The 15,998-nt window shown below is 31.4% G+C and overlaps 1 protein-coding gene across 1 annotated transcript in view; it reads right to left on the bottom strand.

Moving 5' to 3' along the window:
- Positions 1–462: 462 nt before the first annotated feature.
- ERO1L (ERO1-like (S. cerevisiae)) overlaps positions 463–15,998 on the bottom strand; it is a 38,634-nt gene continuing 23,098 nt past the window's right edge. The window contains exons 7-16 of the mRNA XM_004681868.2: positions 14,623–14,743; positions 13,441–13,487; positions 10,729–10,740; positions 7,782–7,808; positions 7,570–7,662; positions 6,206–6,452; positions 5,687–5,756; positions 2,580–2,666; positions 2,358–2,491; positions 463–799 (exon numbers count right to left, since the gene is read on the bottom strand). Of these exons, the coding sequence (XP_004681925.1) occupies positions 739–799; positions 2,358–2,491; positions 2,580–2,666; positions 5,687–5,756; positions 6,206–6,452; positions 7,570–7,662; positions 7,782–7,808; positions 10,729–10,740; positions 13,441–13,487; positions 14,623–14,743 (899 nt within the window). The 3' untranslated portion in view covers positions 463–738. The remainder of the gene's footprint in view (positions 800–2,357; positions 2,492–2,579; positions 2,667–5,686; positions 5,757–6,205; positions 6,453–7,569; positions 7,663–7,781; positions 7,809–10,728; positions 10,741–13,440; positions 13,488–14,622; positions 14,744–15,998) is intronic.

The following is a 15,998-nucleotide window of genomic DNA, read 5'->3' as shown; positions in this document are numbered from 1 at the left end:
AAAACCAATCTGCTTTTGAGTTGTTATTGCATCTCTCTATACACCAAAACAACCCAGTCAAAATATCAATATAATTCTACAAATGATCGGTTTCATACCAATGTATTTAGGGTTACCAGATGAAACAAGGACTCCCATTTAGTCTACATTATTTTAAATAAGGAAAAAAAATTTTAATGTAAGTATGTCCCAAATATTGCATGCAACATACTTATACTAAAAAATCATGTTATTATCTTAAATTCAAATTTTACAGGCATTTGATATTTCTATTCATTAAGTGTGGTAACCTTAAATATACTGAAAAATTTTAGGTTATTTATTATGGGCCATCCATAAGCTCCTTAGCATTTTTCTATTAAATGGTTGTGACAATGGCCATAATTTTACTTATATAACATCTTACACAAAATTCTAGTTGGAGACAATTAATACATCATTTACTTAGTTTTAGGATTTATAAATTTAATAATCCTGATTTTATTCAATTTGGACCATATTGTCAAATACTACTTTTCAATTTATATCACATTATCAAATATTACTTTTACTCACAATATTATACATAGATTTCACACAATTAAAAATTGTTTACTTAAAACAATATAATTCTCCTTTTACAAAAGCAGCTTTATATAAAATGTTTGGCTTAAGACTGTCATTGCTTTATGCCTTTGAATGAAATTCCACTCTTTGGCCTCCTTTGTCCAAAAACAGGCATATTTCAACTTGTTTTCTTTAATGAATATTTTGTAACAAGTTCCTGAAGTTTTCTAATTCTTTCACACTTGTAGAAATTCTGTAACCAAAGAAAATATTCACTCAAAAGCTATCTTACATAAATTTTCTCTTTAAGTTATTTACTTTGCATTTTTAGAAAACAGAAAGCTGTTATTTCCACAAATTTAAAAGTACGTAATTATTTTAATTATTTTATTTACTTTGATATACTTTAGTTCTTAATTTGACATGACAAAACTAAAATAATACTGCCAAAATTTTTAAGTATATATAACTTCGTGTTAAAATTTTATAATATACATAAGGATAAAGTACATAAACAAAAAATACTTATGCATTCATATGAGTATTTAGTATCAAAGCACTAAAGTAAGCATTTAGTATGAAATTACCTAAGTGTTATAATACTAGAGTATTTTAAGTATTCATAAATATATCCATATGCTTAGTATTTAAAATACCCACTTAAAGTATAAAGTACATAAATATTAAGACACAAACATTAGATACACATACGTATAAGACATGATAAAAATTAACATGCTATATCAATGAAAGCCTCTGGACTCTATAAAGAGTGAACATAATAAAAATGTATTAATTTTCACTAAAGAAAAAGATTGTCCATTAGTTCTTTCCACCATGAAAAATCATTGCTGCAGTATAGCCATTTCGAGTCAGTGTGTTAGAAAAATAATTTTGAAAGTAGTCACTTCAAACCCAAAACATTAAGTCATAAATTTAAAAAGTAAAGAAATGTATTATGACGCATATCTGGAATTTATGATATAATACAATGTTACTTCAATTAAAAAATTTAGATAGTGCTATAAATTGAATTATGTTCCCTACAAAATTCCTATGTTGAAATCCTAACACTCAATGTAGTTGTATTTGTAAATAGGGTCCTTTAGGAAGAAATAAAGGTTAAATTAGGTTATTAGGAGGGGATCTTAGAATAACTGGATTGGTCGGCACCTTGATCTTGGAGTTTCCACCTTTGAAATTAGTAAAGAAATAAATTTCTGTTGTTAAAGTCCCCCTTCTACTCCACCAAAGAGAAAAGAAATGTAGTCCATAGAATATATTACAAATGCATAAATCTGCATTACTTACATATTACAGGTCATGAAAATGCATTATTTACATAATTACAGACCATTAAAAAATGCATCCATACTTCATTTTTATAATCTAAGTTCCTCATTTTAAGCTTATCCTCTAATCTTTTTGGTGAAAATTATTTTCTAAAGAATTATTAACCCTTTATATGATGATTTCACAAAGAAATTTTACATATACACCTATATTAACATGACTTTTCCAAAACATTCAAAAAGTATTTGGGCAGCACAAAAAACTATCTTTAATTAGAAAAAATATATAAATTTAGTAAAATAACTAAAGTCCAAAGTTAGTCATGATTATAAAAGTAAATGAAAATAAAGACTAGCTTCTAATGTCGGTCTGAGTCTACGTAAGTACTTGATAAGATCATAAATAAACCTTTATGGCAAGACAATTTCACTTTTTAAGCTATCCTTTACCACTTTTATCTGAGAGTACATATTTTACATTAGACTTACTTGGTTAGCAAAAGCAATTTTTAAACTAACCTGCCAAATGCATTGAATAATGATACTATTTCTTGTCTGTTGAGATGGAATTCATAACTAGGCCCACTTTCTGGCATATTTGCTATCAATTTCTCAGAAAACAAGATCTTCAGAGCCGTGCCCAAACCCTGGGTCTGTAGCAGAAATAAGAAAAAAAGAAAAATCAGGTAATTCTTTGCACAAAGAATAAATAAAAAATAAGATTGAGCTAGATTTGCTTACCTGAAGTTTTCCCCATAGTCGACATTTAAAACAACCAACACAATCCATGATTCTTGAAATATTTCTAAAATGCAACCTAAAATCCTCCTAAAAAATTAAGAAATAATATACAGTCAAATACTAAGTATTTCTGGAATATCTCCTATGTGCCTTACACTTGCAAGGTGCTATATAGGGTATCAAAAAAAGGGAAGAAAATTAAAATCAATATCCACTTAGCACCTCCTGTATACCACAATCTACATATACAATTTCACTTTGTCTTCACCACAAATCCAAAAGTAGATATAACTACATCTAATGAACTTTAAAAACAAGGTTCAAAGAGGTTAGGTAATCACCCTAAATTTCCATACCCAGTAAACAGCAAACTTAGACCCCAGATTTACTTAACTCCAAAGCCAAACTACCCACAAATAACGATATCTGTTGAGGTATTCTCTGTGATTAGTATATGGCATTATCAGGGGAGGAAAAACAAAAGTTGATTGAAATCACTTACCAAAATACAGAAATAAGAAAGAGAGGGGGGAGTTCAGGTGGGGGAAAGGGCAAAATGGAAACATTTAGTTAATTGAATTTTTATTGCTGGGATTCAGATTTTTTATTATTTCCAATATTATTAAATACAGAATATAGTGAACATCCAAGTACGCTTCATCAAATTTTAGAAAGTACAAATGAAACTCTCTGTGGATCCTTTCAGCATCCTAGATATTCCACCTGCTAACTATCTGCATACTTTAAAAAATATACAAATACCTGTGAACAGTACTCTATTATATTGTTTATAAAAGTACTGTATGTCAAGGAAAAAAGGAAAAAATAGGGATACTAAGTGAGTCCCTCTGGAATTATAATGGAATTTCATGCTTATTGTACTTTAAGCAGGAAATTTTACATGTAATAGTTATTAACAGATGTAATAGTTATTAACAAATTGTCCTATCATCTGGGGAGCATATAGTGCTTGTCTTTTATTATTATCTTTTTTATTGTGATAAACTACACACTAAGCTCAACCAGAAGAGAATGAGGTCAAAGATGGGAATCCACTACCCAAAGTGGACCTCAGTTTGCTCTGGGTACTTTTTTCTTCCAATGTTTCATTCAGATTGAGACACTAAAATGTCTATACCATTTAAAATAGTAAATAGAATAGTATACCATATAAAATAGGACTGCAGATTTTGTATCTTTATTCATTTAGTAGGAAGACAAAATTACTAAAACCAGTTGTTGCTATATGTTAGCAATAGCTTATGTTTCTGTATGCTTTAGATCGAGTTGAGTAAGTAATGCTAATTTTAAACCTATGTTAAAAAAATTAACCCAACAGGGGTGATTTGGTGATGGGAAACCCGCAGGGATTACAACTGAGATGGAAAAAAAAATGTGCAAAATGATGTAAAAATAAACTTTTTAATAAAAAAAAATTAACCCAGTGATAACACCAGATTTGGGTGACTTGTACACATTTGTATTTTGACCTTGAATAAAGAAAAATCACAAGTTTTACTAAAATAACAGAGAAACAAAGTTTCTCTAAAGTAGATTTTCCCATCCTGTAAGGCACTGGATTCTGGAAGATTTAACAGTTGTTATAAAGGTCTATAAAGTCCATCTGTAAATAAACATTGCATATAGATAACATATATACATATAATAAATTTCCAAATGATTGAACACATTATGATCAATGAAAGATACCTTTCACTTTAAAGTGTTCCTATATAAATAAAATTATTGTGAGAAATATTTCTAATCTGCACATTAAAGAACGGATACCAGAACATTCTCAAATAAGCCAACAAGTGTACTAAAAATAAGAACAGAGAAAGAAGTAGGGAAAAAAGTTTTATTACAGCATCTTCCCCTCACCTCTATGTTCCTGGAAGCAGTTTGGAAGGTTATGTAAGCACAGAGATTATGTATTTCTAGCAAGAATGCATTAAGTAAAGTAGGAGGTAGATGGAAGGTCAAAAATAACCATTATCTAACAGCAGAAAAAGAAAAAAAAACAGAATTCAAGAAAGTACATTATTTGCAGGCTACATAAAATCAGGTCCTTTCTTTCACAGAATAAATAAGAAACAGAAAGAGTGTATTTTATAACGTTTTTTTTTTAGATGCTTACTCTGCCACAGAAGTAAGTTTTGTTATAATAGTCTTAAGAAATCAGATCAAATCCATTGAGAGCAGAAGCCTTCCTTCCACTAATGACAAAAATCATGCTCTGCTCATAATGTTTAATAAACCTTGCTAGTAATATTTTGTATTTGTAGGATTATGAAGCAAATAGCCAGAAAGATGGTCCTGCCTGAGGTCAGATTTCTATTAACGTGTCAAGACAACGACTGAACCTATGATGGGTTTTTGGTCTCTTGCTCACTTATGGTTGCATGCTGGCATTCCCAAATGCCTTTAATTCCCAGGAAATGAAATAAATGACAAAACAACACTGTACTCTCTCCCCTAAAGACAGTCCATTTATTTAAACAGAATCATTTTCAAAATTCTCTTCAGCAAATGCTCCAGAGGCCTTTCATTTAATATGTAACCTGTTTCTAACGTATGATCATTAATGTGAAAATTATTTGTGGGCTCCCCTGGTGACCTAGGGGTTAAGACTCAGTGCTATCACCACTGTGGCCTGAGTTCAATCCCCACCAGTGAGCTAACACATATGGCACAGCAGGCCTTTCCTGTCTTGCCCACTGCTCCTCTTACCAGTGTACTTTAGTAAAACTGCCTGTTCTGCTCCCCACTCTGTGAATCTGGTGAATGCTCTCACCCTACCTTCCACCTCCCCAACACCCCACCCTCTAGCCTGCACCCCATTTCCTCTAGGCCAAAGAAAGAAAGAAAATCATCTGTGAAGTATACAGTGAAACAGATTTCAGTTACTTTGAACATATACAAACTAGATCTTAAGTTGGGCCTGCCCTTGAATTTCATATGTTGGAGGAAAAAAAATTACAATTCTGAGTTTTCTTAAAATTTCAAAATACAGAATCCAAATTTATTATGTAGGAAAACATGGGCTTATATTTATACCTTCATAAGAGTTTATATCTACAAACTAAGTTACTGTGTACAATAATTACCTTTAGTTTGCTTGCTTCTTTTTTATCCCCAGCAAAAAAGGAATTCTCATCAAAATGCAAAGGAAATGACCTGCATTTTTAAAAAAAGGATATTCATATTCATTTATTATAAAATGTTAAAAGTCCTACAATACAACTGGTCAGTGATAGATAATAAAGAGTAGGAAGTACAGTAAAATAAATACCCTGATACCCCAAAACAAATTCTTATCCTCAAATCTAAGAGCTATATGTATTATATGGTTGGATTTGTTACCAAACCCAAACTGTTCAATTTTACATGAAAATAATGCAAGTTTCAAATAGTAAAAGAATGGCTCTTAAAATAAATATATATGCCTTTTGGTACCCAGGTGAAAAATAAAAACAAAACAAAATTTAATTCTAAATGACCTATGAGCAAAACTTGGTTTTAACATTTAATTTTTGAAGTTTTACTTTTCTAAACTGAATATTTACAAATTTAATTTTAGATCACCAATTGTCACTCTTCTGTTAATGTATAATTTTATAATTTACTTGATTTCATGAAGTATTTCTAGAAGTAACATTTTGTTTTCTGTATCCTGAGCTTTATTTCCGGTATAGAGTTGAAAGTCTGGGCGCTCAAAGAATGGTAGCACTTTTGAAAGAGCCTTCAGTTCTATTAGGTAGAGGAAGTACAAGTTCTTAAGCCTTCTTGGTCCTTCTCCTTCAGTCAAGATTCCATCAAACCGCTGCTGAAATTCTGTAATATTGTGTCCCCATTTTTTTTCCAACCATGTTTCTGAGAAGGAATTAAATAAATGTTAAAAGCTGAATTTTAAAATTAAGAAAGCTTCATTTTTCTTATATTTGGTTATTTAATGCCTACAGAAGATAACCTCACTTTATATTTTAAAATATATAAGTATAACCATGAAAATGGTTTCTCATAATTTAGCCTGTAATAATTCTATCTTAATATTTTTTATTAACTAATTTTTTAATTGTGGTAACATAGGATTCTCCCCCTCAGGCATTACCACTATAGTGCAGCCACCACCAAATCACCATTCCCTCTTGCTTCCTCCCCACAACCCCTCCCTGCTTTGAATACTTCAGTTCTTTCATCAGTTTTCAAGGGCTAGCTTCTATGGTTGTCTTTCTGTGGTTCTTAGTTTGGTTCCTCTATATTCTACTTATTTCACTGAGTATTATCTCTTAAAATTTTCTTTCTAGAACCCATGCTCAAAAGGTAAATAAAGTCAATGTTTTACTGAGACCAGGTCTAGTAAAAATCAACTTGCTATATATAATCCTATTCATAAAACAACTTACACAGTTAAAAAAATGACTGAAATTGCTAATGATGTTAAAGTTCTTTTTAAAATTGAAGTCACCATATTTTGTTTCTAAGAGCTAAGAAATAACTTAATTCAGTAAAAATATGTTACTGATGAAAATCAGCCATGGTCACATCTTTTAAGTATAAAAAGCAACAGTAATTGCTTTTACTCATTAAGTTCCAGGCCTGAAGCTGGCATATGAATACACAGGTTCGGATACAGTCATAGCTAGTGCATAACATACTCTATTTTTAGGAACTATTTTAATTCCCACAACAAAACAAGCAAGAGAAAACATTTCCAAAGTGATATGTATAATTTTAAGCAGCTTCTTAAAAGAAGGTGAAGAGCTTGGGACATATGCACTATTCCTTACAGTATCTATATCTCCTACATTCTTGATAAGCCAGTAACTAAAATAAAAAACAAAAATAATAAAGATTTTAAAAAAGAATGAATTTTTATTACCTAATATTTAAATGTCTCAGTCTTTTCCTATTCAGTAAAATACCAAGAAATGTCTTAAGGATAACTGAAAATAGAGTAGTAAGGTGAGTAAAAGTGAATGTCACATACCTTGTAGAAGATATCGTGCACTCAAATGCACATTAATGCTTGCATGTAGGCCAGATATAAGTCTATAGAATGCCCTTTTCTCTACACAGAGGCCTAAAAATTGGAAATAGAAACTTCAAATATAAAATGTGTAAAATAAACAACTTATTTCATGTCTCTTGTAAGTGAGGGGAAAAATCATCATTTAAATTTGTTTAAAAGTTTCAAATTACCTTCCAGCCAATTGTAAAAAGTGTTCTCTGGAAAAAAAAAAAAGTCACAGATTATAAAAATGCCAAATGCTATATTCTTCAAAAGTTTTCAAATATAACAGCAAATTCTTGCCAACTATAGATTTAAGACTGTTTAACTAAAGGTCTGAATTTTATTTGCAGTTCTTCCAAAGGAAAGAGAGATTTGTATGGATACAATTAAATATCACTCTACTACTCAGTCTTCGAAAGCATTAACATTGTTTTAGGTAGGCTCCAGCTCAACAACTTTCCGGATAGCATTTTATACTAAGCCAAAACACAATTTAAACACATGAAAAGGCACTTAGTTTTCATAATAGTTTGTTATATGAAAATTAAGTATGCATATATATTTTCTTAAGTGAGAGAAGCAAACTCATTAATTGAAAATAGTATTAGAAGATATTATTTGAATACAGTTGATAGTACTACATGTCATTCACTATTTCAAAAGAGCAACTCAAGGGAATGTGATAAAAGCCAAATCTCAGTGGTATTCTATGATCTAATAAGGTCACTATTGATATAACATGGTAACTCTATATTTAGAATTAAGCGCTAAAAAAAATTAACTCAAAATGGTAGACAGGGTAATTTGTAGAAATTTTATTATATTAAGTACAATTTGTAAATCCTAATATAATCAAAATATATGCTAATACCTCAGACGAGTTACCAGGTAGAATATAACATTAAAATGACAAGAACGTGGAACAGCACAATTCATGAAAATGTATATTTAAAATGAAAGTATAGAAATAATTATTATAACTATATAAAGATTCATGTGTGCATTTACTGGAGATGGTGGTAAACATTGTACTGCATAGTTCTTTTGGCAATAGTTGTTTATACAATATTAAGAAGAGTCAAACAAAAATAATGGAAGGAAGAAGCAATAAAACTAGTCTACATAAAAAATTTAAAACATGTTATTCAGAAAACTTTATAAACAAAAGCAAAATGGGTAAGAAGTATATTGAAATTACAACAAAGGGATAATACCATAAATATGTATATAGCTCAGGTACTGAACAAAAATACTGAAATGCCCACTGAAAGCAGACAAATGATATGAACAGAGAATTCACAAAGGAAAAAATACAATGTAATATCATAAAAATTGTTCGGTCTTTCTAGTAATAAAAATTATAAGTTAAAAATAGAGAACCACTTAAGCAGTAAAGATAAAAATATTTTTGACAAGGGTTAAAGTAAAACTAGTTGGAACATTGATTGCAAGGGGAATCAGTTAGCATATCCCTTCAATGACAAAAAGCAACTAGGCATAGATATCATGAACCTAAAATATCTATATCCTTTAACCATTTCTAGAAATACACATTATGAATGAATGTTTATATATTGAAGTCCTAATCCCCAATGTAATGGTATTTGGACATGGGGGTCTTTAGGAAGTAACTTTTCTGAGGTGAGGTCATACGAGTATGTATTAGTATTATAGGATTAGTATAATTAGTATTATAGGATTAGTATTCACACATGAGGACCAAGAGACTAGAGTTCTCTCTTTCTCTTCCACATGAGCAAGAAAGTGGGCTCTCCGCAAGACACGAAGAGGGTTTTTGTCCTCACCAAAAATAAAAGGTGTCTGCTGACACCTTGAACTTCCCAGTGTCCAGAACTGCAAGAAAACAATGTCTTCTGTCCAAGCCACCCAGACTACGGTATTTTGTTAAAGCAGCCTCAGCTTACTAAGACAAACACTACAGAAATAAGTGGATACAAGACAATAATATTTAAAACTGTAAATATAACTATAAAATTATAAATACAAAGAAATAATCAAAACATTAACAGAGAAACATGCTGAGGAAATAACTAAGAGCAAGGTCCTGAGAGCCAAACTCTCTGATTTGAATCTTAACTCTGCTTATTACAACTTACGAATGTAGCTGAGTTGCTAAGCCTCTCTGCAACTCATTTTCTTGGTCTATACAATGGGAATAAAATAATACCTTCCACAATCGTTAAAAGAATGAAATTAAGTCATACTCTATATTGCTTAGAAAAGTAGCCATTATCATTAGGATTATATTATTAGGCATTATAATTATTATAGTATTAGCCATTATCATTATCCATTATTTTGGGATTGCAAGACTACAAGTAATTGTCCCCTTATTAACAAGTTTTTTTTTCAAGTTGTGGACCATGAACTTGGTGGAATGAAACTGTAACATGCTTGGACCTAGCCTAAAATGAAATGAAATTTTCAATTCAGTTTTATAGTCCTGACGTAAGTTATTTTCAACCTGACCTGACTGTGATCCAGTCAGATATCATAATTAAGACAACTTTCATTTTGGACCAAGATGAATACTTTATGTATATCTCATAAATACAATAGTTTCTTCTAAGTATAGTCCCACGGGTTAACAATGTTTTTCTCTGCTAGAGAGATTGAGGGTGAGATCTTGAGAAGATTCCCAAAAGACAAAGTTAACCAAAAGTATGTTTAAAACTTTTCAGCATTACAATTAACTTAAGAGTTGGCAGTGATACCTGGGCCCATGAGTCAGTTTGGCCTTGGAAGTCAGTGGTTCAGCCCTCTGATCCTATCTTTATGTTATTTTATACTGAGAACCTTCTTCCTTTCTGAAATGCCAACAGATCCTTCAGTTCAGCCAGTGAGAGATGCTGGGAGCTGGAGTAATATGTCAGCATCCCTGTGCAGTGGGTAAAATGTGCACTATCAGTGGCTGAGGCAGGCTGTATGGTTTGAGCCCAGGCAGTCATTTACCTTTTAACCTGTGCATTTCCCTCATAATTTCAGATTATAAAGAAAAAAAATTAACTTGGCTCTCTCATGGGAGAAGAAAAAAAGGTTTTCCATAATAAACGCCCGAATGCATATTAGCTGAACAAATCTTTTAAATAACAGGTGATAAAGAAATTTACTTACCTTCACTTTTCCCTGAAAAACAAAACAAAATATTTATCATTATAAACTCCTTCCAAGATGCCCCTTTTAAAATGTTATATTTTCTAAAAATAAGACTTTTTAATAAATGGTTAGTTTTAGTCCATCAGTTCATCCATGTAAGTAAAATCTGAGAGTGAGACGCTTGTGACTGGAACGAACTCTGGAATTATGTCTGATTTGACTAAATGGCGTCATGTTCAAGAGCTCAGATTAAGAGTTGTTTCAGCTTATACAAAATTAAATATGGACTGACAGGACAAAAACTAATCTATCACCTAAGAGTATTCTTAAATATCTTAAAGATTTGTGGTTATTGGTAGGCAGAGCTTTTTCCCACATTTATTTATCTTAAAGCTGTAATGTAGATTCTGTAAAAGATTTTACATTATTGTTTTGAAACTTCCAAACTGACATTATAAAATTTTACCTTAATCAGGAGTATTTTCAAATACTATTTTTTTAAAGATTTATTTATTTATGCACACAAGAATTGGGGTACAGGCCAGAGGTGCAGGGGTGGTGAAAGGATTCTCCAGAGACAGAGTGGGGAACAGAACAAGTAGATGTACTGAAATACACTGCTGAGGGGAGCAGCAAGTAAGACAGGAGAGGTCTGCTGCGCCATGTGGGTCACCTCCCTGGCTAGGAATTGAACTCCTGCAGCAGTGGCTTTGGACAGCTTTGCAGTGCTGCACTTTAACTCATTGTGCCATCAGGGAGGGCCCATCAAAGACTATTTTTAAGATTCAAGGTAGACATAATATAGCAGTTTGTATGAAGCTTCTTACTATGAAAGTTGTCTTCTTTTGTTTACTTTTATTTAATGTAATCTGACTATTAAAATAGCATATGCTCATTGCACATGATATGTTATAAAAACAGAAAACAGAATAAAAAGTATCATCTGGCCCTCCAGATGGCAGCAGGTTAAAGCACTGCACTAAGAAGCTAAAGCCACTTCCGCACGAGTTTGATTCCCGCCTGCCCCAGAGGTGACCACATGGTGTGGCAGACCTCTCCTGACCCGCCCACTGCTCCCCTCAGCAGTATACTTCGATGATCTCCTGTTCTGCTCCCCACTCTGTCTCTGGTGAATCCTCTCACCGCCCCTGCACCTCTGGCCTGTAGCCTGGTTCTGTATACACAAATAAATCTTAAAAAAAAAAGTATCATCTATAACTTCCTCTGCCTAAAGATAAATACCATTTATATTCTGGTGTCCTTTTTCTCTGTACACAGGTATTTAGAAATATATTGTTATATAATATATAATATATACTTGAATAACGGTTTCTTTTTTTTAGTGTAATGTTGATCACTTACTGATATCAATAAACACAAATTTTCACCAACACTTGTAATGCCTGTATTCTGCTATTTGAGTTCCATATATAATTTAACCAGCTCCCTAATGATAAACACTTGCCCTGTTTCCATTTAGCTTTCACGTATATGAGGATAGTTAGTTAATTTACCAGATAACAATGTTCACAGTGAAGATGACTTCTTATTTGGAATCTGCATTTCATGTGACAATAAATCAATAGCTTTCACAGATTTACCATATATAAGTCTGTATAAATTCAAAATCCTTGTTTAAAAGATGTTCTTTCATTTCTAATCCAAGCCTGCCAACTTTTACAGAATGATGCAATCCCATTGCTTTCCAGGAGAAAATTTATGTTTATTGACTATGTGAGATCAGCAGCTTTTCAAATAAATTTTAAAAATGAAATTCTAACACATTTGCTAAAAGCACATCAAAGATTTCATCAGTAAGTACATAGTCAGAGAATAGGAATATATATTTCCTAAGGGAAAGTCTGAAATCATACACTGAAATGATTTAACAAACCATCTGCCTCTTACAGGCTGTGCAGAGATTGTGAATTTCAATTGTAGCCTCATTGCACCTAAACAATGCCTAGCAGAAGTAAATGGATAATCATTTGTTGCAGAAAAAAGTGATCTTTCACTATTGTAGACAAGAACAGAGCAATTTTTATTGCTCACTTATTTACAAAATTTTCTTTCTATTATGTGTCAGACACATTATTATGAGATGAAACCAAAAAATAGTTCCCATAATTCCAAATTATTAGTATAGAACAATAGATATAGAAATAGTAATAACATTATATTAGACAGTACAAAGGGCTGTAAGAGAAACAAAATGTGGCATAAGTCACTTTAGGACAGAGATTACACCAAGTTAGAAGGACCAGGGAAAATTTGGTGAAAAAGACAGCATTTGGGCCAGACCTAGAATGTAAGTAGAAAATGAAAAATGCTAAGGAAATAAAATGTGAATCTGAAATCAGATTCTCATTACATGCAATAACTTCTTGTTTTTATGAGGATTTAAAACAGTCCTTTTTTATATTCATTTAACTAAAGGATGGGTAAAAATAGTAGAAAATTTCAACATACATATTCTGTAAAAAAGTCATAGAGGAAAAAGTATATACATAACTTTACCCTATGATAGTCTAATACCATGAACTTCATCACAGAAATACATCTTAAGTGTAAACATTTAAAATAAAAACTTATCTGCAAGGGTGAATCATAATTTCTGTGGAAACAGAAATACATGACATCAAATGCTCTTGCCAGCCCTTAACCTTTCCCTTCCTTCAACAAAAGGTTACCAATTGATATATGATGTAACAGTGCAAACAAATAACTCACCTTGACCAGAAGCCAAAGGATTTAAAGGTCTTTTAATCGTCTGTGGCCTAGAAACAAAAGAATTAAAGTATAAAATATAAACATATCCCCTATCATGCTATAATTAAGAGTGAAATTATCTCAGAAAGGTTCCTAATGACAATGATCAAAATCAGTGGTTTTATGGAGATCATAAAATATTTAGTTTTCTCTAATTGCTTTCAGGGAGGGTGTTTATTTGCTTGATAATAGTTCCTGGCTGTTTCCCATTATCATAGTCAGAAAGTCATTTCTTAATTAGTTATTCAAACACAGGGAGGGAAAAATTCAGGTTAAATTTCTCTTCTAGAGTTACTAACGTATTTAAATATATTATTTATTTGTTGTGTGTTATGTATTTATGGCACAATGTACACTCTTAATAGAAAGTCAAACAAGCAAAAAAATATAAATATCCCACACAAACATTGTGGTGAATTATTTTCTGCTTAGGTAATCATACGTAGATCAATTTGCCTGTGGTCATCAAGTCTGTTTATTTAAATAAAAGATTTTTATAATAAGAAAAATAAAGGCTAGTATGTCACCAAAGTGCTTTTAAATCTTACAATAAACATGCATTAGTGTTATTGACAAAGTATAAGGATTGTTTTCATCTCCATTAGTTTTAAAAATGTGTAAAACTTAGATATTTTGAGAACAGAACATATAAGCTTTTTTTTTAACATACTCAATTTATTGTCTTATATTTTCTTATAGTTTGGAAATATTGGGGGAATCATGGTATAAATTAACTGTAACTTTAAAGCAGGTAAAATAAGTATAGCTACAAAAAAAATGAATATAGAGCTACAAAAAAGAATTAGGCACATATTCTAATCTATGCTTTATACTAACCATATGACCTGAGGAAATGAAGTAAACCTCTTTATTTTAGGTTAACTGAATCTAGAATATAAAGCTCTATAACCTACTCAAAGAACATTGGTTAAATATTCTATGTTGTTTAAAGGAAAAGATTGTTGAAACTAATGCATTCATGTTTCCCCTGAATGTACTGGATTAAGAAATAAATATGTCTTCATGTTCAACTATATCCTTTAACAAAGTGAATTTAACTTGTACTTTTAAATCATTAAGATTTTGTTTATAAGGAGAAATCATTACATCTTCCAAAAACTTGTAAATGAAAAATACACATACTTAAAACAGTTTTCTTCATAAATAACATTCCATATCTTCCAAGCATCTGGTCCCTTGTAACCAGTGTAGCGCTCAGGATTAAGAAGCAAATCAACATACTCAGCATCAGGAGACTGTATGTCTATAAGACAAAATGTTTTATCAAAATTTTCTTCAGTTATCTTAAAAAGCTAGTATACAAAACAGTTTTCAAGTGATTTTAAAGCATGCACCTGGGACTGAAAACCAACTTTTCAGAAGCAAGAAAGAAGAAAAAGAGGAACAAACCTCAGGTCAACAAATAGTCAAATTCAATGTATGCACTACTTATAAAAGCATGGTGGTTCTCTTTTTGGAAATGATCAGAAATAGAAACTTATGAATGTTAAGTCAAAGAAACATGGTAATCCAATTCTCATAAACTATCCAGCTCAAGAATACACTATACTATATATTTCCTTCCACATTAACCACAACAGTTCACTAGTAACTGAGGCAAATGAAGTTTTCATACAAAGCACTGTAACCAAATACCGCCTTAGGTGACCACCAGTAAGATCTGCTACCAAGCTATCCTAATCACAACATTCTAAATGTGCAAAAAATTGCATTTGTATGATAGTCATGCTACCATTGTTTATAAAAGGAAAACTAGAAGCAACCTAAATGTGCAGAAAAGCAGAACACAGATTTGATTCTCCTTAAATACAGGCCCTTCCAGGCAGGAGCTTAATACTGTTACTGATTCAGTGCCCAGCACTGCGCAAGTTACGCAAAATTCACTATTCCTTGCTGCCATCATTTGTAAATGTGGACAATACTTATAGTGTTTTGTGAGGATTAAATAATTTCAGATGCACAGAGTACTTAGAACAAGAATAAAATTAATATTAGCTGGTGGTATTGGCATTATATTATATGTTATATGTTAACAGACCATTTTACAAAGAGTATTTTAAAAATGAAAAACATTGTAGAAAAGGCAATCACTGTTATAGCTACATGAAAGATACAAAAATTGGTGGGAAACTGGTTTTTCATATGTTCTATAAATATGCTTAATGTATTATAACTTTAACTCAACCAACTAATGGAAAATAATTTAAAAGTCAAGCAATATCTTACTCATCTATGAAGCTTAATAATATAAACCAACAAAGATGAGGAATGTGAGAGAAAATGGCCTTGAAGAAACCTTGGTAGATAAAAATCTGAGCAGTATGGTGTTTGCAGGAGTCCATCAAGTTCAACCTAATTATTATTAAAACAATGAAGACAAAAATAAGAATAAATTCAGCTATTTTTATCCCAATTCACAGTGTAGAAGAGGCAAAAGTTGGGGGGAAATTTACTTCTCAAAAAGGAGTGACGACATCTAGAAATAACTGAGTTCAATG

The sequence above is a fragment of the Condylura cristata genome, unplaced genomic scaffold, assembly GCF_000260355.1.
Source record: "Condylura cristata isolate star-nosed mole 26May11 unplaced genomic scaffold, ConCri1.0 scaffold00013, whole genome shotgun sequence".
In the NCBI taxonomy this organism is placed as follows: domain Eukaryota; kingdom Metazoa; phylum Chordata; class Mammalia; order Eulipotyphla; family Talpidae; genus Condylura; species Condylura cristata.
Note: the sequence above shows the minus strand (reverse complement) of the source record. Positions and strands in the feature narration are given on the sequence as shown.